General features: G+C 44.6%; 1 protein-coding gene across 2 annotated transcripts in view; it reads right to left on the bottom strand.

Annotated features, from left to right (window-relative positions):
• The window catches only part of RPS6KC1 (ribosomal protein S6 kinase C1), a 179,658-nt gene that overhangs the window by 80,147 nt on the left and 76,448 nt on the right, over positions 1-23,063 (bottom strand). For both annotated transcript variants that reach the window (XM_056568297.1, XM_056568296.1), the window contains 2 exons: positions 16,959-17,080; positions 8,975-9,067 (listed from right to left, as the gene is read on the bottom strand). In XM_056568297.1, coding sequence (XP_056424272.1) covers positions 8,975-9,067; positions 16,959-17,080 — 215 coding nt within the window. The remainder of the gene's footprint in view (positions 1-8,974; positions 9,068-16,958; positions 17,081-23,063) is intronic.

Below are 23,063 nucleotides of genomic sequence, written 5' to 3'. Positions count from 1 at the left end.
AAACCATTCTTTGTATCCTTATACGTTTAGATTTCAAGATCACTACCTACTCTGGTTTTGCCTGTATCCAACATTTATCTACCTACCGTATTTTTCACCATATAGGACGCTCCGGCATATAAGACGCACCCAATTTTAAAGGAGGAAAATCTAGAATACAATGTAAAGTATAGGACAGTGATCTTCAACCAGTGGACCTCCAGATGTTGCAAAACTACAACTCCCAGCATGCCCGGACCGGCGTTGGCTGTCCGGGCATGCCGGGAGTTGTAGTTTGGCAACATCTGGAGGTCCGCAGGTTGAAGACCACTGGTATGGGAGGTTATAATCACGTGTCCCCGCCGCTCTGGATCCGTCACCTCTACCCTGGATGTCGCCCTCAATCACTCTCGCCGCGTCCCCGGGGTGTCCCCGTCGCTCCGGAACGTCTCTGCTGCCCGGCATCCTCGCTCTCTGTCGCCGCCATCACGTCGCTACGCACGCCGCTCCTATTGGATGACGGGACGGCGTGAGCGACGACCTGATGATGACGATGGAGAGCGCCGGCCATGCAGAGGATCCCGGCACGGAGCAGACACCGAGGAGGCAGGTAAGGTCCCTCCCGATGCAGCCGGTTTAGTGTCACTTTCCCTCCAGACGCGGCGGTCAGCTTTGATCGCCGCGTCTGAAGGGTTAATACAGGGCATCACCGCGATCGGTGATGTCTGTATTAGCCACGGGTCCCGGCCGTTGACGGCCACAGGGACCGCCACGATAGGACAGGGTTTTAATGTGTATTCGCCGTATAAGACGCACCAACTTTTCCCCCCATTTGGGGAAGAAAAAGTGCGTCTTTACGGTACCTATCTACCTACCTATCTACCTACCTATCCCATATCTACCTATCTATCTATCCATCTCTTATGTATCTATCACCAATCTTATGTATCTTTAAAAACTATTTGTTTTCTATCTCTCTCATATGTATCTCATATCTATCCATCCATCCATCTCATAACCTACTGTAGTCAATTTCTATTTTTTATCTATTTATGACCCTACCTACTCAATCTCACATCCCATGGCTTGTAGACAGACATATCCCGTATTATATCCACCTCTTACCGTCTTTGGATGACAAAGTTACAAACCAGAAATATCCCCCAGCCCTGTCCAATTCATCTGTTACCGGCAGTAGGAATCGGAATGCCTTCTGGCTTATTTTTTTTTTTTGTCTAATAAAGTTCATTTCCCAATATTTCCATTGCATACAAATGTAAAAATGTTTACGATGCTAATTTTTAATTAAATATATTTCTCTTGTCAAATCCTTTCATATGCACTGCTGAACCATCATCAAACGTTAACTTTCCAACTTAACACCAGTATAGCCGGTGGCAGCCTGAAGGTTTACCATCTGCTCCCAACCAAAGTCAGTGTGGCCACCTTCAGAACATATGCATCAAAGCCCTGAGACATGAGATGGAAGGAATCCGGCACAAGTCAGCAGAAGGGGAGGCGCAGACCCGGAGGCAGGCAACAGGCAAGCCCATGGAACAAGGGAGCGGGGCGAGCCATTTGTCACCTTAGCAAATAACAGACAAGGTCACCGGAGACGCTACTGATGGCGGGTGATGTCTGCAACTCATAATGTCAAGTAAGAATCCATAAAAAGTAAACTGACAGCCGATTCACCTGCACTAAACCTAATATACAGGGGGTATAGTGGGGTAGAACCGGATTAAAATGATGTATTACTCACCTGGGTCGGTGCTGCCGTTATGGAGATATACAATGTATTAGCCTCTATTGCCAATACAGTGATCCCTCAACTTACAATGGCCTCAACATACAATAGTTTCAACATACAATGATCTTTTCTGGACCATTGTAACTTGAAACCAGATTCAACATACAATGATCTTTTCTGGACCATTGTAACTTGAAACCAGACTCAACATACAATGTACAGACAGTCCAGATCTGTGAAACAAGTCAATGGCCGGAAGAACTGAACAATCAGAATGGGCATTCACTGGTAAAACCCCTGTATTACTGAAGCGTATGCACTGACTGGTGTCTGGTAGCTCCCCCTACAGTACAGTGAGGTATTACTTGTTCTGTACTCTTTACCTGTCCCAGGGTTAGCTGCTCCTTTGGACACCAGGTGAGGGCGGCTCCATGTTACTTTTTTAGGACATTGTGTGTTCTGTACAGGACCCTGAAGAAGCTCCTGTCCTCTACATAGACAGTGATTACAGCTCCAGCAGATCTTTCTTACTTTTATATGTAAGGATTTGCTTTATCTATATTACTTCTCTACTTATCTTTCTTCAATCCTCACTTTTTCCTATTTTTGGATGACATTTTGGTGGCTTCAGAACCAATTACCAGGTTTCCATAGAGTTATGGTCTCAACATACAATGGTTTCAACATACAATGGTCGTCCCAGAACCAATTAATATTGTAACTTGAGGGACCACTGTATGTTAATCCACGACTTTGCTCAATGGAGTCAGACCCAGTATACCCAGCATCCCTGTCTCCTTCCTCTCTCCTCTGGGAGAGACTAGACTATAACCATGTGTATTGGGTTTAGGGAGAGTCAACACGCTGTCCCTTTAAAAAGGGTGTAGAAGTAGGGTGTCACTTACTAAAAGGAATATTAGAAGTGAATATTCACCACTTATTTTCTTTTTATATATCTTTACATGTTTTCTGATAAAGGAGCTCCAAGTGATAATGATAACATTCTGGTAGCCTTCAACCACCAGTAGGGGGAGCTGAGGAGCTTACTGTATACTGTAGATTTATCAATCTTAATGTAGTGGTGGTGGTTCTAGACCTGTGTTTCCCAACCAGGGTGCCTCAAGCTGTTGCAAAACTACAACTCCCTGCATGCCCGGACAGCCGAAGGCTGTCCGGGCATGTTGGGAGTTGTAGTTTTGCAACAGCTTGAGGCACCCTGGTTGGGAAACACAGGTCTAGAAGTACTTTGTAAAGACATCACTCATTTTACCATAAAGTGTATGGCGCAACCAAAAAAATATTATTTGTGTGAAGAAGTTGAAAAGAAAAACGCAATTTAGCAAATTTTGGAAGGTTTCGTTTTCACGCTGTACACTTTACGGTAAACATGACATGACATGTTTTCTTTATTCTGTGGGTCAATATAATTAAAATGATACCCATGTTATAAGCTTTTCTATTATTGAAATGCTTTAAAAAAAATAAAAAATAAATAAATCAAACTTTAACGACAATGTGTACGTTTAAAGGAAATCTGTCAGCAGTATCACCCACACTTAACCTGCCACACAGGTTTGTAGTGTGGGTGATACTGATCAAAACGATACTCACAGCATCGGGATCTGTCCAGCCGTTCCGATTCAATTTGTTTTTTTCTGTTTATGTAAACGAGGGCCTTGGGGCGTGGGCGGAGCTCCGACCCAAGCTCCGTGCACGCTGACGTCATTTTCGCCGGGCGGGCGCTCCGCACGGCTCATCAATATTCATAAACACCCTCCCTGCTCTTGTGCCCCGTGATAGTGTACGGCATGCGCCGTACATTTACGTCTATTGTCCTTAAGGGGTTAAACAGTGACTCCCATTACTCAGATATATTGAAAAGAAGAGAACGGTACAACTTTATGTGTGTTATTAGATTAGTTAGATGGGTAGAGATTTATCAAAAACTGTGTACAGAGCCCCGCTTGTCCTCAGTGTACAGAGCCCCGCTTGTCCTCAGTGTACAGAGCCCCGCTTGTCCTCAGTGTACAGAGCCCCGCTTGTCCTCAGTGTACAGAGCCCCGCTTGTCCTCAGTGTACAGAGCCCCGCTTGTCCTCAGTGTACAGAGCCCCGCTTGTCCTCAGTGTACAGAGCCCCGCTTGTCCTCAGTGTACAGAGCCCCGCTTGTCCTCAGTGTACAGAGCCCCGCTTGTCCTCAGTGTACAGAGCCCCGCTTGTCCTCAGTGTACAGAGCCCCGCTTGTCCTCAGTGTACAGAGCCCCGCTTGTCCTCAGTGTACAGAGCCCCGCTTGTCCTCAGTGTACAGAGCCCCGCTTGTCCTCAGTGTACAGAGCCCCGCTTGTCCTCAGTGTACAGAGCCCCGCTTGTCCTCAGTGTACAGAGCCCCTTGTCCATATAATGGTATTATCTACATTATATAAAATGTTTTTGTTAACAGCAAACCTTCTTGCCACAGCTCTTATTGATGTGCCAATGTCCTGGATGAGCTGCACTACCTGAGCCACTTGTGTGGGCTGTAGACTCCGTCTCATGCTACCGTCTCATGCTTTGAAAGCATTCAAAAGTGACCAAAACATCAGCCAGGAAGCATAGGAAATGAGAAGTGGTCTGTGGTCACCACCTGCAGAACCACTCCTTTATTGTGGGTGTCTTGCTAATTGCCTATTATTTCCACCTGTTGTCTGTTTCATTTGCACAAGAGCATGTTAAATTGATTGTCAATCAGTGTTGCTTCCTGAGTGGACAGTGGGATTTCATTGAAGTGTCATTGACTTGGAGTTACATTGTGTTGTTTAAGTGTTCCCTTTATATTTTTTTTGCAGTGTATGTTGTACATCTTGGCAACATATTAACCTTTCTAATAAACTTCATAAAAAATGTCATCTCTAAAAAAAAATACAAATAAAATTAAAAAAAATCACAGCTCTTAAAAAAAAGACCACTAGGGGTTCCCATACTATTCAGAACACAACCCTGTCCCAGCTGAAGCACAGGCTGAGACAATGTCTAGTTACTGAGGGTGGGACTAGCACTCCTCTGTGCTCACTCCTGTCTGAAAACAGAGAGGAGGGGGTTACAGAGCAGCCTGCAGTGATTGGATGAAAAGACCCAGCACTGCACAGCAGACTCAGGGAGGAAGTGAATGCATGGTGAGAGAGGGTGGGCTCAGTGCTTGCCTCGGACACGCCCCTCCCTGAGCAGTGGATGCAAGAATGTGTGAGCAGCCGAACAGAGGGATTTGTGGGCCAAATACAGAAGATAGATACATAAAAAAGACATGTAAAGCATCTGCATGGCCTAGTGAGTAACATGCAAAAAAGCTTTGTTTGCACACTAAATTGTAAGTCCTTGGGTCTGCGCCTGGCACAGCCTTAATGAATCTGGGCCAATGTGCCCAACTTTAATCCCTGCACTGTGGATGTTTTCTCAAATATATTGAAAAGAAGAGAACGGTACAACTTTATGTGTGTTATTAGATTAGTAAGATGGGTAGAGATTTATCAAAAACTGTGCAGAGGAAGAGTGGTGCAGTTTCCCATGGCAACCAGATTGCTTTTTTTATTTTTAAAGAGACCCGTGAAAAATGAAAGAAGCAAACTGATTGGTTGCTATGGGCAACTGCACCACTCTTCCTCTACACAGGTTTTTTTTTTTGAAAAAAAAAAAAAAACAAAAAAAAAAAATCTCACCATGGTGTTTGTCTACATTGGGACTTAAATGGAAATCAGTAATTTGGAATGACATAGATTTCAGCATTAATTACTAAGGACTCACTATCTTTCTCTTGGCACCATGGATGTTTAGGTCCCTTTCACACTATAAAATTCATCCGTTAAAAGATCCGTTATAAACGTCCGTTAGAAAAGTTTTAAAAAAGAATGTTAAATGTCTGTTACAAAATCCCATTCAAGTCTATGGTATTTTTTGATTATCCGTTATGACCCGTTATAGCCCGTCATGAATAACGGACGTTAATTGTGACGGAAGAAATAACGGCACATGCACTAATTTTTCTTCCGTCCCACGAAACGGGTAAATTAACGGCCCTTATTTTTAACATTGAAGCCTATGGCTGACGGATGAGCCTTTATGTCATCCGTTTGCACCTGGTTTATAATATCCGTTATTACTTCTGAGCATGCTCAGAAGAGGTGACATCAGCAGACGCCTTCAGTGCGGAGGGACTACTACTACTCCCATCATGGAACAGACTTGTTTCCATGATGGGAGTAGTAATTCCCCGGCTGCAGGAGTCTGCCGGTGACTGGGGATGCTACATTAGTGTTTGTACTACAACCCCCATCATGAAACAGACTCTGTTCCATGATGGGGGTTGTAGTACAGGGGCCAAGAGATTGATCACACCGGGTCTCACTTCTGAGACCCAATGCGATTAAAAGTTATTAAACAGGGGAGTGGGCGGCATGCTCCGCAACCCTGCGATGTGCGATGTATTTACTGTACTTTCATTTTTAAATTCCCTGTGGGGATCCCTGAATGGCCGGTACTGAGGAGCCAATCAGGGCTCCCGGCAGGGTTTTCAAATAGAAGCGCTGCAGTGGGGAAAGATATATAGAATCGCAGGGGGGGGGGGGGGGGGGTAATATATCTGGCTCCCACAACGCTTCTATATAATCTTGACCACCACAGCGCATTTATATATGTTCCCCTCCGCAGCGCAGTTATATATGTCCCCCCCCCGCAGCGCTATTATAAGCCCCAGGCAGTGCTATGAATGAAAAGTATTCTACAGCAGCGCATGTGGCCGGCGCGATGTGCTGCTGAAAGAATACTTGTCATTCATAGCGCTGCAGCGGTATCTGTATATAGATGCACTGCAGGGGTCAGACATATATCCATATGTCAGGCACCCATAGCACTTCTATCATCAAATGCCTCCGCAGCGCTATGAATGAAAAGTATTCTACCGCAGCGCATCTGATGCGCTGCTGTAGAATACTTTTCATTCATAGCACTGCCGGGGGCTTATGATAGCGCTGCGGGGGAACATATATATATATTTATATATATGCGCTGCGGGGGGGGGGGACAATATATAAATGCGCTGCGGGGGACTATATATATATATATATATATATATATATATATATATATATATATACACACACAGTGACCCCCCCGACTTATGATGGCCCCGACATATGATCATTTCAACATATGATGGCCTCTCAGAGCCCATCGTATGTTGAAGGCAGCCTCGACATATGATGCTGCTGTGTGTCGGGGCCATCGTACAAACAGCTATCTGACAGCGCTGACAACTTCAGCAACTGACAGATAGTTGTATAATGTGCCCCGTGTGCCCCATGTGCCCCGTTCTGCCTCCTGTTACTCACATGCTGTCCTGCTAACTCATACAGGCTTCCACTGTGAGCTCTGTGTAAGCCCCGCCCCCCCAGTGCAGCCATAGCCAATAGCCTGCAGCATCTTGCTGCAGGCATCCAATGAGCTGCTGGCTGCCCTCCCCTTCCTTTCCTATAGAGCTGTAGTCGGCAGGATGGTAATGGAGGATATTCTGTCCCCCCTGAAGGTATTTAAAGAACTGTACAGTACTGTATGCAATGTCACACATCACATACAATACATATACACACTATACACCCCATACATCAATGTTTCCCTATCAGTGTGCCTCCAGCTGTTGCAAAACTATAACTCTCAGCATGCCCAGACAGTCAATGGCTGTACATGCATGCTGGGAGTTGTAGTTGTGCAACAGCTGGAGGCACCCTGGTTTGTTAAACACTCCCCATACACTCCACATACAATGGTCATCCCAGAACCAATTAGCAGTTTCCCATAGAGATATGTATTCAACATACAATGGTTCCGAGGCCCCAGAACCAATTACCATTTTTACATGGACATATGTACTCGACATATGATGGTTTCAACATATGATGGTTCTCCTGGAACCAATTAATATCATATGTTGAGGGACCACTGTATATATATATATGCTGTGGGGGGAACATTTATAAAAGCGCTGCGGGGGGAAAGATATATAGAAGCGCTGTGGGGGCCAGTTATATACCACCCCAGCGATTCTATATATCTATCCCCACTGCAGCGCTTCTATTTGAAAACTCCGCCGGGAGCCCTGAATGGCTCCTCAGTACCGGCTTTTCAGGGCTCCCGGCGGGGAACTTAAAAATGAAAGTAAATACACCGTACATCGCAGGGGAGTGGAGCATGCCGCCCGCTCCCCTGTTTAATAACTTCTAATCGCATCGGGTCTCAGAAGTGAGACCCGGTGCGATCAATCCCTCAGCCCCTGTACTACAACCCCATCATGGAACAGAGTCTGTTCCATGATGGGGGTTGTAGTACAAACACTAATGTAGCCTCCCCAGCCACCGGCAGACTCCCGCAGCCGGGGAACTACTACTCCCATCATGGATAGAAGTCTGTTCCACGATGGGAGTAGTAGTAGTCCCGGCTGTGGGAGTCCGTAGGCAGAGGTGTAAAAACGGCCGTACATGAGGGATGTTATAACAAGTTTTAAAGAATGAATATTTATTCAGCCGTTAGCACCCGTTATTTCATCCGTTATTATACATCTGTTTTTACACAGAAAAGCGATGCTTAATAACGGATGAATGCTCAGAGTGTGAAAGCAGCCTTACTTATTGTGCCCACAAAAAAAAATTAAAAAATAAATAAAAAGGAACAACAAACTTTCTAACTAGTTTAGTTACATCACATCTCAACAGTAATCAATGGAGAAATTCAGGTCATTCCAAAGGGTTTACTTGTTTACGCAAATGTTGGTATAATGCATTAACGGCAGGAAAGTAATTCTTCATGACAAATGATAGAAAACCTTCCCGGTAAGGCATGCTTATTGTGCTCAGCCGCGTGTAAAACATAACCAGTTCCTTTCAACCCACTGCCTGACCTCCAATTAGAAAAGAAATTAAGTCTCCCTTCACGTATCATGACCCCTCTTTGTGAGCCACGCCACATTGTTGACCAAGAAAAGATGCAGTCTGCCCTCTATAGCAAACAGATTTTGCGGCTGCTTAGATGAATTGCTTACATAAAGCTAGGCTCTTTTTTTTTTTTTTTTTCCCTTCCATTGCTTTTGTTATTTTAAAAGTGCAGATGCATTCGAGTCATTTTCCCCTTTTGTTTCATATCCTTAAGATCCTCGGCTTCAAAGAGGCCATGTCAGCATGCGGTCGATTTATGAGTGAACTCTTGAAGAGATGCTGAAGAATTACCTTGTCAATCACCCCAAGGACTCTGAAGGCCTTCAGTTCCTCCGCAGGACTCCTCAGGTTCGGAGAGGGCCTTGAACTCTCTGCTCCTGGAGGCTAATGGAACATATCAAAGATAAGACATCAATCAGTCAGGTACTTGAAGGAAGGCCGCCTGCTGGAGCAAATGCCAGGCCGAAGGAAACTAAATTTATCATAAATCACAGAGCCCAAGATGAAAGATGACGTTTTATGTGTGCTCCTAATTATTAAGTTGCGCGTAAATAAATTAAGAGGATGGAGAAGGAAATGGGGAAAAAAAACAATGTGCTAGAGACAGATGCACACAAAGGGTTTCAAGGGGAATCAAAAGGAACAATGTTCTGCTCAGAGCTTCCAAATATTTACGGGAAAAGTAGAAAAAGAAGGAGAAGGAGGGAAAAAAAGGATGAAAAAGAAAGAGAAGAAAAGGAAGGATGAAGAAGTAGAGAGAGGAAGAAGGAAAAGGAGGGAAAAGGAAGAAGGAGGAAGATGCAATAAGGAGGAGGAAGAACTAAAAGAAGAAGTATGAAGAAGAACGAGGAAGAAATAGGAAAAAGAAAGAAGGAGGAAGATGACTGAGAAGGAGAAGAAGAACGAAGAAGGAGGAAGAAGGAGAAGGAGAAGAAAAAAGATGAAGAAGAGAAAGATAAGAAGAAGACGAAGAAGAAGGAGGAAGAAGAAGAAGAAAGAAGAAGAAAGAAGAAGTAGAAGAAGAAGGAGGTAGAAGAAGTAAAAGAGAAGAACGAGGAAGAAGTAGGAGAAAGAAAGAAGGTGGAAGAAAACTGAGAAGAAGAACAAAGAAGGAGGCGGAAGAAGCAGAAGAATGATAAGAAGAAGAAGAAGAAGGAGAAGAAGAATGAGAAGGAGAAGAAGAACAAAGGAAGAAGAAGGAGGAGAAGAATGAGAAGGAGAAGAAGAACAAAGGAGGAAGAAGGAGGAGAAGAATGAGAAGAAGAAGAAAAAAAAAGATGAAGAAGAAGGAGGCCACAAAGAAGAAAAAAGGAGGAAAAGAAGACGAGGATGACAAAGAAGAAAATGGAGGAAATGAAGGAGAAGGAGATGAATAAGAAGATGAAGGAGAAGATGAGACAGTCATTTACTGTAGATCAGTGGTTTCCAAACTTTAGATCTCCAGCTGTTGCAAAACTACAATTCCCAGCATGCTGAGAGTTCTAGTTTTGCATCATCAGGAGGTCCAAAGTTTGGAAACCACGGCTGTAAATTATAGGTGTCTGTGAAGGACATGAAAGGAAAACTACTCAACCCATCATCCAAACTGATGGACATCGCTCCACTGAACATTAGACCACATAGAATAGTGTTTCCCAACCAATTTGGCCACAGCTGTTGCAAAACTCTGAGACATGGTGGGGGTTGAAGTTTTGCAATAGCCGGAAGGCACACTGGTTGACATACACTGATCTAGAATAAGGTTGTGCTGCAGTCACATGGGTGGTGCTGTGCTGGTGCTTTGGTGAAGGGGCCGCAGCATTCCAGGACAATTTTTCCCAGGATTAGGACAAACCATTCACACATTGATCACTCTTTAGGGTCTATTCAAACATATAGAGGGAGATTTATCAAAACCTGTCTAGAGGAAAAGTTGCTGAGTTGCCCGTGGCAACCAATTTGATCACTTCTTTAATTTTTAAAAAGGTCTCTGAAAAACGAAAGAAGCGAAGTCTAGTCTTTGTGAGGATGCAGGAATCTGAATTTCCATTCCAGAAACATCTGCCAGTAGAATCCCATTAAAAACAATGAGACTCTGCTGCTGCAGAATGCCCACGCAGAATATGCAGAATTCCACACGGACATTCTGCTGTGTGAACCGAGCCTAAGGGAACGTTCACACGCGCAGATTTTTTAGCGGGTTTTCCGCTGTGTATTTGAAAGTGGGCGGGCTCTTCTCGGCTGTCCGCAGCAGATTTTCCGCAGCGGAATGTACACTGCGGAAAATCCGCCGCAAGCCCCATTGAAGTCAGTAGGGACTGTGGCGGATTTTCCGCAGCGTAAATTCCACTGCGGAAAATCTGCTGTGGAAAATCTGCTGGTCCACTTTTCCTATACACATTTCAATTAAATTGCTATGGGCAACTGGTCAGACCAGTTACCCATAGCAACCAATCAGACTGCTAATTTAGTTTTTTAGAAAAATGAAAGAAGCGATCTGATTGGTTGCTATGCAACCTCTGCACAGGTTTTAAAGGGGTACTCCGCTGCTCAGCGTTTGGAACAAACTGTTCCAAATGCTGGAGCCGGTGCCGGGAGCTTGTGCCGTCATAGCCCCACCCCCTCATGACGTCACTCCCCGCCCCCTCAATGCAAGTCTATGGGAGGGGGCGTGACAGCCGTCACGCCCCCTCCCATAGACTTGCATTGAGGGGGGCGGGGAGTGACGCCATGAGGGGGTGGGGCTATGACGGCACAAGCTCCCGGCTCCAGCATGCGGAACAGTTTGTGTGTGGAGTCACTCCCCGCCCCCTCAATGCAAGTCTATGGGAGGGGGCGTGACAACCAACCACTCCCAGAGACTTGCATTGAAGGGGCGTGACATTATGAAGGGGGCGGGGCTATGAAGTCACAAGTTCCTGGCGCCAGCTCCAGCGTTTGGAACAGTTTGTTCCAAACACTGAGCAGCGGAGTACCCCTTTAACGAATCTGACCTAGATGCATCAACCACAACGGCTGTGTTTTTTTTTTGCAACAGCTGGAGGCACCCTGGCTGTGAAACACTGCTCTAAAATCACAAACTAAAATAAATAAAATAAGAGAAAAATAAAAACACAAAAAATATGTGCCCCCAGCATTCAGACCGGGAATTACTTCACAGATAAGCAGCGGTCGTAACCTGGTGACCGTAATAAGTGCGATGCGGGCGAGTTATAAAGACTGAACGAGCACAGGTGCGGTAGTAAAGAAGAAAAACATGGCAGCCCCGGCGATTACATCCGATCAGGGGTATAAAACACAACAGCTTGTCACCCAGCAAAAAAGGCTAGAGGGACATGTGGTCGTCCATAGGTCATTAGACAATCCCAAAAATTCTAACATGGCCTCCATTTATGCGAGTGTCAAAGGTCACCCGCAACTTTTTTTTTCCCACATAGGAAACGGAGTCGCCCACGTGTCCATATACAAGCACGAGGGCACGGGAGGAATTCTTCTATACAGGTCACGGGGCATAATGTACAGTGGCACCATATTCACTATAGTACAACCTATACTGCTGCAGAACACTTTTTGGAAGTGTAGGGGGATTCCTATGTGTAGGGGCTTTTTCTATCAAAGTCTGCAGCAGCTGAAGTGTTAGTTATACTGTGTGCATTGCGATGTTCTGCAGCAGCTGAGCTGTGCATTGCGATGTTCTGCAGCAGCTGAGGTGTGCATTGCCATGTTCTGCAGCAGCTGAGGTGTGCATTGCGATGTTCTGCAGCAGCTGAGGTGTTAATTATGATGTTCTGCAGCAGCTGAGGCGCGTATTATGATGTTCTGCAGCAGCTGATTTGTATATTATGAGGTTCTGCAGCAGCTGAGGTGTGTATTGTGATGTTCTGCAGGAGCTAATGTGCATATTATGATGTTCTGCAGCAGCTGAGGTGCGTATCATGATGTTCTGTGAAAGCTGATGCACATTTTATAAGGTTTTGTAGTGGATCATGTGTGTGTGTATTGTGATGTTCTGCAAGAGTTTATGTGCATATTATGATGTTCTGCAGCAGCTGAGATGTATATTATATGATGTTCTGCAGCAGCTGAGGTGCTTATTATAATGTTCTGCAGCAGCTGAGGTGCTTATTATAATGTTTTGTGGCAGCTGATGTGTGTATTGTGATGTTCTGCAAGAGCTTATGTTTATGATGTTCTGCAGCAGCTGAGATGTATATTATATGATGTTCTGCAGCCGCTGAGGGAACTTATTATGATGTTCTGCAGCAGCTGAGGTGTGTATTGTGATGTTTTGCAGGAGCTAATGTGCATATTATGATGTTCTGCAGCAGCTGAGGTGCGTATCATGATGTTCTGTGAAAGCTGATGCACATTTTATAAGGTTTTGTAGTGGATCATGTGTGTGTGTATTGTGATGTTCTGCAAGAGTTCATGTGCATATTATGATGTTCTGCAGCAGCTGAGATGTATATTATATGATGTTCTGCAGCAGCTGAGGTGCTTATTATAATGTTCTGCAGCAGCTGAGGTGCTTATTATAATGTTTTGTGGCAGCTGATGTGTGTATTGTGATGTTCTGCAAGAGCTTATGTTTATGATGTTCTGCAGCAGCTGAGATGTATATTATATGATGTTCTGCAGCTGCTGAGGGAACTTATTATAATGTTCTGTAGCAGCTGAGGTGTGTTATAATGTTCTGCATATATTCTTATGTTCTGAAGCAGCTGAGGTATATTATGGTGTTCTGCAGCAGCCGAGGTGTGTACTACTGCACCTTTTTCCCCACAGAGGATACAGGGAATATCGATATACACGCACAAGCATGGCAGAAAACCTGCACAATATTCCTCAAGTGTTGCACTGTTTTTCCAATGGTTTTTCTGTGCCTAGTTTAAAAAAATTAAGCACGCCCCCTCCTATAGACATGAATGGAAGGGGCGGGGTGTGACGAGGGGGAGTGGTGTAACATTACAACCACGGCCGCTCGCACCAAGCGTTCTGGACAGAATGTTCAGAACACCAAGTGCTGCACAGAGATCGCGGGGGTCCCAGCGGCCGGACCCCTGCGATTAGACTTTTAGATAGGGATAAGATGTCTAGGGGTGGAGTACCACTTTAAATAAGCTTCTACTACTACTTGCCATAGACTTGAATTTAGCTGGCAGGATGAAACCAAAAAATTATTATTATATGTTATTTGGCCACTAGATGGAGCTTCAACTGCATGTAGCTGCACTCAGCACTATTTGCAATTTGGAAATCTTTATTACTATTATTATTATTCGGCTACACACACAAAAAAAAAAAAAATAATAATAATAATAATAATGATAATCCTGTAAGGCAAAAAATAAAAAAGATGGAAAGTTTTGCTTCTAGAAAGTATTTTTTAAGCTGACTCCTCCCCTAGTAATTCTATGACCTTTTCCAATGGTTTGCAATCTGGTAATAAGTGACTAGATTGCTACCATGTAAGGCTACGTACACAGAATTCCGCTTGGAAATTCCACTGAATGAATCTACCATCAATGTAAGGGCTTGTTCACACATACCGGGGAAGAATTCTGCCAAGATTTACTGCCCATTGATTTTAATGGGATTCCGCAGTCCCATTCGGACGCTGGAAATTCTGTATTCCGCAAAAATATAAGACCATTCTGTTCATTTCTTCAAAAATTCTGGAAATTCTGGACCCGCCGAAAAAAATGAACATGTTCATTCTTTTCGTGGAAATATGCACGGACTACATTGTCATCAATGGTGATGGCACCAGTCCACGCGGTTCTAGCACCGATGCATTTCAGCGGCAGCTGCTGCACTCGGGATAACCGTCCGAATAGCCTAACAAATGCTACAATTTCTTCAACAATGGTGACATGGGACCCTCAGTGTGTGGTAATTCTTCATTTACAAGCCTGTGGGGAGCTGTGCATGGTATCTAATTACTTATAGTGCCCCATACACATTACATAAAAGTCAATTGAACCCACTGATTTTGTCAGGACCAGCTGTCTAATGTATATAGTAGCCTGCAGTCTCTATCCCAACAGAGATCGCCATCTCTCTCAGTGCCATCATGTGTATGGTGGGACTGGGAGTGATATCAATTGACAACGTTTGGCCATCAGTTATTAAAGGGGTACTCCGGCGCTTAGACATCTTATCCCCTATCCAAAGGATAGGGGATAAGATGCCTGATCGTGGGGGTCCCCGGATCTTGCATGCCGCACCCCGTTTCAAATCAGTCCCCGGAGCGTGTTCGCTCCGGGTCTGATAACTGTCGATCGCGGTGCCGGAGCGTTGTGACGTCAAGGCTCCGCCCCGTGTGACTTCACGCTCCGCCCCCTCAATGCAAGCCTATGGGAGGGGGCGTGACAGCTGTCACGCCCCCTCCCATAGGCTTGCATTGAGGGGGCGGAGCGTGACGTCACACGGGGCGGAGCCTTGATGTCACAACGCTCCGGCACCGTGATCGACAGTTATCAGACCCGGAGCGAACACGTATGTATGGCTACAGTTTCACTCATTGTTGTGTATGTCTGTTGAAGCTATACATTGCAGTAAATTCTTCTGATATGTAGCTATGACATTTAGTGGCATCCATTATACATAGACTACCAAGTAAAAAAATACTTTTATATTTTTTATATATATAATATTTTTTCTGTATATATTAACATTAACCCTGATGTAAACCACCTAATCTGTGGCCATGATTACAGTCTTTTTGGTTTCACTAGGTAATACGGGACTATTAATACACTGACGCTGTGGGAGATTAGCTCTGTAGAACTAAATAGTGGCAAAATAGCAGTCAGGGACACGAACACGGAAGTAACGTTTAAACAAGGGCTTTTCTTTACGGTCTTCACACTCAGGCATAAAAACACAAAATAAAATCCTGCTTGTCCAGCATTAACTATATAGGCCTCTTCCATGTCTATACAGGTGGCTTACTACCAGTCATCCAACAGAGTAGATAACAAATATGTTGCTCACACAGATTACAAGGTTTCCTTTTAAGGCTGGGTCCACACTACGTTTTGTCCCATACGGGAGCGCATACGGCAGGGGGGAGCTAAAACCTCGCGCTCCCGTATGTGACCGTATGCGCTCCCGTATGCCATTCACTTCAATGAGCCGACCGGAGTGAAACGTTCGGTCCGGTCGGCTCATTTTTGCGCCGTATGCGCTTTTACAACCGGACCTAAAACCGTGGTTGACCACAGTTTTAGGTCCGGTTGTAAAAGCGCATACGGCGCAAAAATGAGCCGACCGGACCGAACGTTTCACTCCGGTCGGCTCATTGAAGTGAATGGCATACGGGAGCGCATACGGTTACATACGGGAGCGCGAGGTTTTAGCTCCCTCCTGCCGTATGCGCTCCCGTATGGGACAAAACGTAGTGTGGACCCAGCCTAAGACTGAAAACCTCTGGATTGAAATTCTCATCATTGGAGCAGGTTCTTCACTGCCTCACTTGCAGACTGACTCTCACCTAGTTGTAATGCACAGTGATGAGCTGTCTTCAGCACCTGTGCTGATCTGGGCTAGTCTAAAAACCTGGAGTGGCACAGGAAGAGGATGAAAGACCCCACTACCAAACCTGCCTTTTATCACATAAAAATCCAGACTCGACAACAGGACTTACCAAGGTGCCTATCAAGCCAGGTCTTGCCAAGGATTTATTAGATTCTGGATTTCCCATATCTCATACAGCTTTCCCTGGATGAGATATGTGTTTTCTGAAACCTGATGTCCACATACAACAGGTAGCTTGGGAAGATATACCGATCCCTGACAACCATTCCTGTCTCACAATATATATACACACAGAGTGATTTCCCAGTGCATATAACAAATTGACACAGAAAAATCACGGTGAAAAAAAGAGCAAAACCTGAACTAGCTGACTCCAACAGGATACAGGGAAAGTAGGGCACTACTATAGTGCAACTCTGTATAACCTAGAACCTACGGAGTTGGATGCCTTGGATTTAATATAGAGAGATAAGGATTTTGTATCCTTATCCAGCATACTTCATTGTGTTATGTGCCTCACAGATTCACTGATCCTAGGGGAGAACATCTAAGTAATACTGGACATTACAGAGCTCAGGGGTCCATAGTATGGGGACTAATGGACTGTGTGTGCCTCAGTATAACCTCCATTACAGGATCATATGACATCCATCCAGAAAGATAGATATATATATATATACATAGATGTGAAATAGATAGATAGATGAGGTATATCTATATAAGAAGTTATTATTGCTACAGAATGTAAGTGACTTACTTCTCCAAGTACGCTCGCCTCTGAGGGACGGTTCAGACATAAGCTGGAAATGGTTTCTGCGCGCATCAGATACTCTGCCGTCTTCTTCTTCACCGCTTCTCGTCGTGTTGGACTTGCCTCTCCTGCACCACAAAAAGCACAGAAGATTTTAGGTTTTCAAAATAAAAGAACAAAAACAACCTGTGGCTATCCAGCGGTGGCAGAACTACAACTCCCAGCATACCATTCTGCACTCTGGGGCTGCATTATGCCTGTTTTTTTTGGAATCTGCCACTGAGCTGGCTTAGTACATGGGCGCTCCCCAAGCCCCAACTGCACCCTGACTAAAACATCATAATTGCTGGACAGCATAAGCAAGTAAAGCAGAAAGTGTATAGCAATCTGTAAAAAACACTGTAGCTGTACAGCAGCCATATAAGACTGCAAACTTCCAGGGATCCGGCAATTTGGCCATTCTGAGTGCACAGTCTCCAACGTCCGATGCAGAGTACACAGACGTTAACCTGCAGTGGCAGGGAGGTGCATGTACTGGATACTGAGAGCACTCTGGAACATTTTATTTACTTTTTGTAGAAATCATTGCTTATAAAAAAAAAAAAAAAAAAAAAAAAAAAAGACCACTAGGGGGGTCCCCATACCATTCAGAAACATAATCCTGTCCGACTACAGCATCATCTTTGTCCCAGCTGAGACAAAGTCCAGGAAGTGAGGGCAGGACTAGCACTCCTCTGTGCTCACTCCTGTCCTATCAGACTGCAGCATGAAAACAGAGAGGAGGGGGTTACAGAGCAGCCTGCATTGACTGGATGAAGAGACCCAGCACAGCACAGCAGACTCAAGTCATGCAGAGTAAGGACACATTCCGCAGTGTGCACTGTGCAGCGGAATCCCATGGCCAGCAAAGAGATTGTGCTGCAACAGAATTCCTGAGTTAAGTTTTGAAACAAAGGGAAAATGGCAAAAAAAACAACTTTTAAGAACTCCTAAAGTTATCTCACAGGGAATACACGTATTTAAAATAAGAGACAGATCAGGCATCATGGTGATCCTTTTGTTAAAATTTTATTATTTGGTTAAAAATAAAATAAAAAATATGATATTGCATATTTACACAGTGGGGCAAACAAGTATTTAGTCAGCCACCAATTGTGCAAGTTCTCCCACTTAAAAAGATAAGAGGCCTGTAATTTCCATCATAGATATACCTCAACTATGAGAGACATAATGCGAAAAAAATCCATAAAATCACATTGTTTGATTTTTAAAGAATTTTTTAGCAAATTATGGTGGAAAATAAGTATTTGGTCACCTACAAACAAGCAAGATTTCTGGCTCTCACAGACCTGTAACTTCTTCTATAAGAGTCTCCTCTGTCCTCCACTTGTAACCTGTATTAATGGCTCCTGTTTGAACTTGTTATCAGTATAAAAGAAGCCTGTCCACAACCTCAAACAGTCACACTCCAAACTCTACTATGGCCAAGACTAAAGAGCTGTCAAAGGACACCAAAAACAAAATTGTAGACCTGCACCAGGCTGTGAAGACTGAATCTGCAATAGACAAGCAGCTTGGTGTAAAGAAATCAACTGTGGGAGCAATTATTAGAAAATGGAACACATACAAGACCACTGATAATCTCCCTCGATCTGGGGCTCCACACAAGATCTCACCCGTTGGCGTCAAAATGATCACAAGAACAGTGAGCAAAAATCCCAGAACCACACGGAGGGACCTAGTGAATGACCCGCAGAGAGCTGGGACCAAAGTAACAAAGGCTGCTATCAGTAACACACTACGCCGCCAGGGACTCAAATCATGCAGTGCCTGAAGTGTCCCCCTGTTTAAGCCAGTACATGTCCGGGCCCGTCTGAAGTTTGCTAGAGAGCATTTGGATGATCCAGAAGAGGATTGGGAGAATGTCATATGGTCAGATGAAAGCAAAGTAGAGCTTTTTGGTATATGAGATTATATATATATATATATATATATATATATATATATATATATATAGCAAACAGCAGCACTCCAAATGATGAGATGAATGGGTGCAGGCAGTGTCACAGGCACTAGAAAGCTATATAGGAGGTAAAACCGCAGCATGCTTGAAAATGGCCGCATTGGGCGACCGAAAAGTTGCATGTTTGGATGGAATACATTTATCTTTATTTGCAGCATCATTTTGGAGTGCTGCGGTTTTAACTTCTATATTATGTATGTGTGTATATATTTTATTAAATAAATGTATTTATTTAATAAATAAAAACAATACTAATATATATATATATATATATATATATATATATATATATATATATATACATACACACACACACACACACACACACACACATATATATATATTTTTTTTTATACAACTATTTTACAATAAAACAAGAAAACAACAGTATAGTATATTTAAATATTACGCTTCTATTACAATGTAAGGTGTCTACCCACCCTTAACTCAACTTAGTCTTACAGAACCTCTAAAGAAAGAAGAGTCTTTGTAGAAAAAATGGGGGATTTGAAGACTATGGCACATTTTCTGAAGGTCTCGGCTGTGGGCTTCTCACAAGGGAGTCACAAATGCGGAGTCCAAGAAGCGCACATGGACTGTGTAATCGGCAGCTCCCAAGATCCTGGATAAAGGACGGCAGCAGGCGAGCTTTACAGGGCAGATGGATAATGGCAGCTTTTGGGAGCGATCTGATAACCAGATGCTGACCAAGCAATGCATGAATCCATCCATCACTTACCAGTTCATGGCCAGTATACAGGCGTTCCAGCTAACATTGGAAGGGTCTACACATCTTGTATCAGCCCGGCAGAGGAAAGGGGACATAGACGGCACAGAAAGTCTTATGTGTGACATTTACACCATAGAATGATGGCGCTATCGCAAAAAAAACAGCAACGCAGATGTGATATTTCTAGTTATTTGGTCACATTTCGTTGTAGCCATTTGCCATTATTATGTTGTTTCTATATGTACCATATATTTTTAGGAGTATTTTCCCCCGGCTGAATGTAAATCATTGAGGAGTTTGCATTGAAAGCTCCAAATATACATCCGGGTTGTTACGCATTATGAGAGTCTTCCCCTTGAACATTAATCCTAGTAAATAGATGGGTGACTAGGATCCTAAGGCTGGGTTCACACCAAGTGTGCGATACAGTTCCGGTATACATTGACTGCAAGAACAAGATATTCGTACAGTTGGGTTCTGGTGCCATTTGCTTCTATGGTTAAAAAATATATTAAATTAATCCACTGTGGGAGTGTGGAGGAAAGAGAGTAAGGGAAGGGGGGAAGAACCAAAAAAAGTGGATGCCAAGGAGGGAGACGGCACCAAAGAAAGGGGTGGAGAAGTACTTCAAAGTGTGGAGAAGACAAAAAGCTCAACAGTGGATGGGCGCAAAAGTGGAGGAAGCAAGAAGTAGAAGAAGGGTAACACCAAGTGGTACAAGGGAAGGGGGAACACAAAGGGCTTAAAGGGGTACTCCGGTGGAAATTTTATTTTATTTTTTTTTAATCAACTGGTGACAGAAAGTTAAACAGATTTGTAAATGACTTCTATTAAAAAATCTTTACCCTTCCAGTACTTATTAGCAGCTGTATGCTACAGAGAAAATTCTTTTATTTTTGAATTTCTTTTTTGTCTTGTCCACAGTGCTCTCTGCTGACACCTGATGCCCGTATCAGAAACTGTCCAGAGCAGGAGAAAATCCCCATTGCAAACCTATGCTGCTCTGGACAGTTCCTGACATGGACAGAGGTGTCAGCAGAGAGCACTGTGGACAAGACAAAAAATAAATTCAAAAATAATAGAATTTCCTCTGTAGCATAAAGCTGGTAATAAGAATTGGAAGGGTAAAGATTTTTTTAAAGAAGTAATTTACAAATCTGTTTAACTTTCTGGCACCAGTTCATTTAAAAAAAAAATTCCACCGGAGTACGCAAAAGTGGGGGAAGCAAGAAGTAGAAGAGAGGTAACACCAAGTGGTACAGGGGTAGGGGGAACACAAAAGGTTCAATAGTGGGGGAAGGCTCAAGACTGGAGGCAAAAAGCTCAAGAGTTGAGGGAGCAAAAATCATAAAAGTGGAGGAAGAAAGGTGTAAAAGAGCAGAGAGAAGCAAAAAGCAGAAGGGTAAGTGAGATGTTACATCATCACATGCACAGTAGAGGTCCTTTAAAATCAAATAAAGCATGGGGAGCAGGAAAAAACACAATAGTTGGGAGAAAAGGGGTACAAAAGTGGGGGCGTCAGATGGTAGAGGCACAAGAGAGGGGATCAATCAAAAGCAAGAAGAACATTGTACCTCACAGCACAAGAGGAAGGGTAACTAAGAGAAACAGAGAGGATGAACCGATTCTTTATGTACATGTGTAGACAGAGGTAAAGACGGCACCAATAGCCACTGGCCTGTTAGGGGTTACTTTGTATCAGGAACAGGATCGCAGCGCAGCAATGCAGACAATCCAATGGACAATACAAAGGACAGACTAGGTAAATATGCAGTGGAATAGACAAATAGAAACATCCGCACTCCCTGCAGGGTACGAGACTTAAAGCTCCTATGTGGAAACGCCGGTGGACACCTGAGCGCCCATGCATCTCTGCAGCCCCGGTCCAGCGGCGTTTCCACATAGGAGCTTTGAGTCTTGTACCCTGCGTGGAGTGTGGATGTTTCTATTTGTCTATTGCACTGCATATTTACCTGTTCTTTATGTAATGAATGAGAGATGAAAATTAGTGCTGGGCGGTATATCGGTTCATACCGAATACCGGTATGTTTTTCCTGCACGATACGGATTTTTCCTATACCACAATACCGGTCGGGCCCCTCCCCCCTCAAATGAATGAATGAATTATCAGCCGCAGCGGCTGTCCCCACATCGGGGAAATAATCGTATGTTCTCCCCGTCCTCCTGAGAGCCATTGGCGCTTTAATTTAATGAGATGCGGGCCGCTGCGCTTTAAATGGTTAAGTTGCCAGCCGCTGCTATTTAAATGGTAAAATTTCCGGCCGCTGCGCTTTAAATGGTTAAGTTGTCGGCCGCCTGCGCTTTAAATGGTTAAGTTGCCGGCCGCAGCGCTTTAAATGAATGAGATGCAAGCCGCGGCAAGCCTGGCTTTTAGCGCTTGCAGGAGGAGGTGACAGCTTCCGTCTCGCAGCCGGTGTGAGGTGGAATTCTGCAACATCACACCGGCATCTCATTCATTTAAAGTGCCGGAGGCCGGCAACTTAACCATTTAAAAGCCCAGGCGGCCAGCAACTAAACCATTTAAAGCGCAGCAGCCGGCAAATTCACCATTTAAAGCGCAGCGGGCGGCAACTTCACCACCATTTAAAGCGCAGCGGCCGGCAACTTCACCACCATTTAAAGCGCAGCGGCCGGCAACTTCACCACCATTTAAAGCGCAGCGGCCGGCAACTTCACCACCATTTAAAGCGCAGCGGCCGGCAACTTCACCATATAAGGCGCAGCGGCCGGCAACTTCACCATATAAGGCGCAGCGGCCGGCAACTTCACCATATAAGGCGCAGCGGCCGGCAACTTCACCATATAAGGCGCAGCGGCCGGCAACTTCACCATATAAGGCGCAGCGGCCGGCAACTTCACCATTTAAAGCGCAGCGGCCGGCAACTTCACCATTTAAAGCGCAGCGGCCGGCAACTTCACCATTTAAAGCGCAGCGGCCGGCAACTTCACCATTTAAAGCGCAGCGGCCGGCAACTTCACCATTTAAAGCGCAGCGGCCGGCAACTTCACCATTTAAAGCGCAGCGGCCGGCAACTTCACCATTTAAAGCGCAGCGGCCGGCAACTTCACCATTTAAAGCGCAGCGGCCGGCAACTTCACCATTTAAAGCGCAGCGGCCGGCAACTTCACCATTTAAAGCGCAGCGGCCGGCAACTTCACCATTTAAAGCGCAGCGGCCGGCAACTTCACCATTTAAAGCGCAGCGGCCGGCAACTTCACCATTTAAAGCGCAGCGGCCGGCAACTTCACCATTTAAAGCGCAGCGGCCGGCAACTTCACCATTTAAAGCGCAGCGGCCGGCAACTTCACCATTTAAAGCGCAGCGGCCGGCAACTTC

This window comes from Hyla sarda, chromosome 3 (assembly GCF_029499605.1).
Source record: "Hyla sarda isolate aHylSar1 chromosome 3, aHylSar1.hap1, whole genome shotgun sequence".
Classification (NCBI taxonomy): Eukaryota; Metazoa; Chordata; class Amphibia; order Anura; family Hylidae; genus Hyla; species Hyla sarda.
Note: the sequence above shows the minus strand (reverse complement) of the source record. Positions and strands in the feature narration are given on the sequence as shown.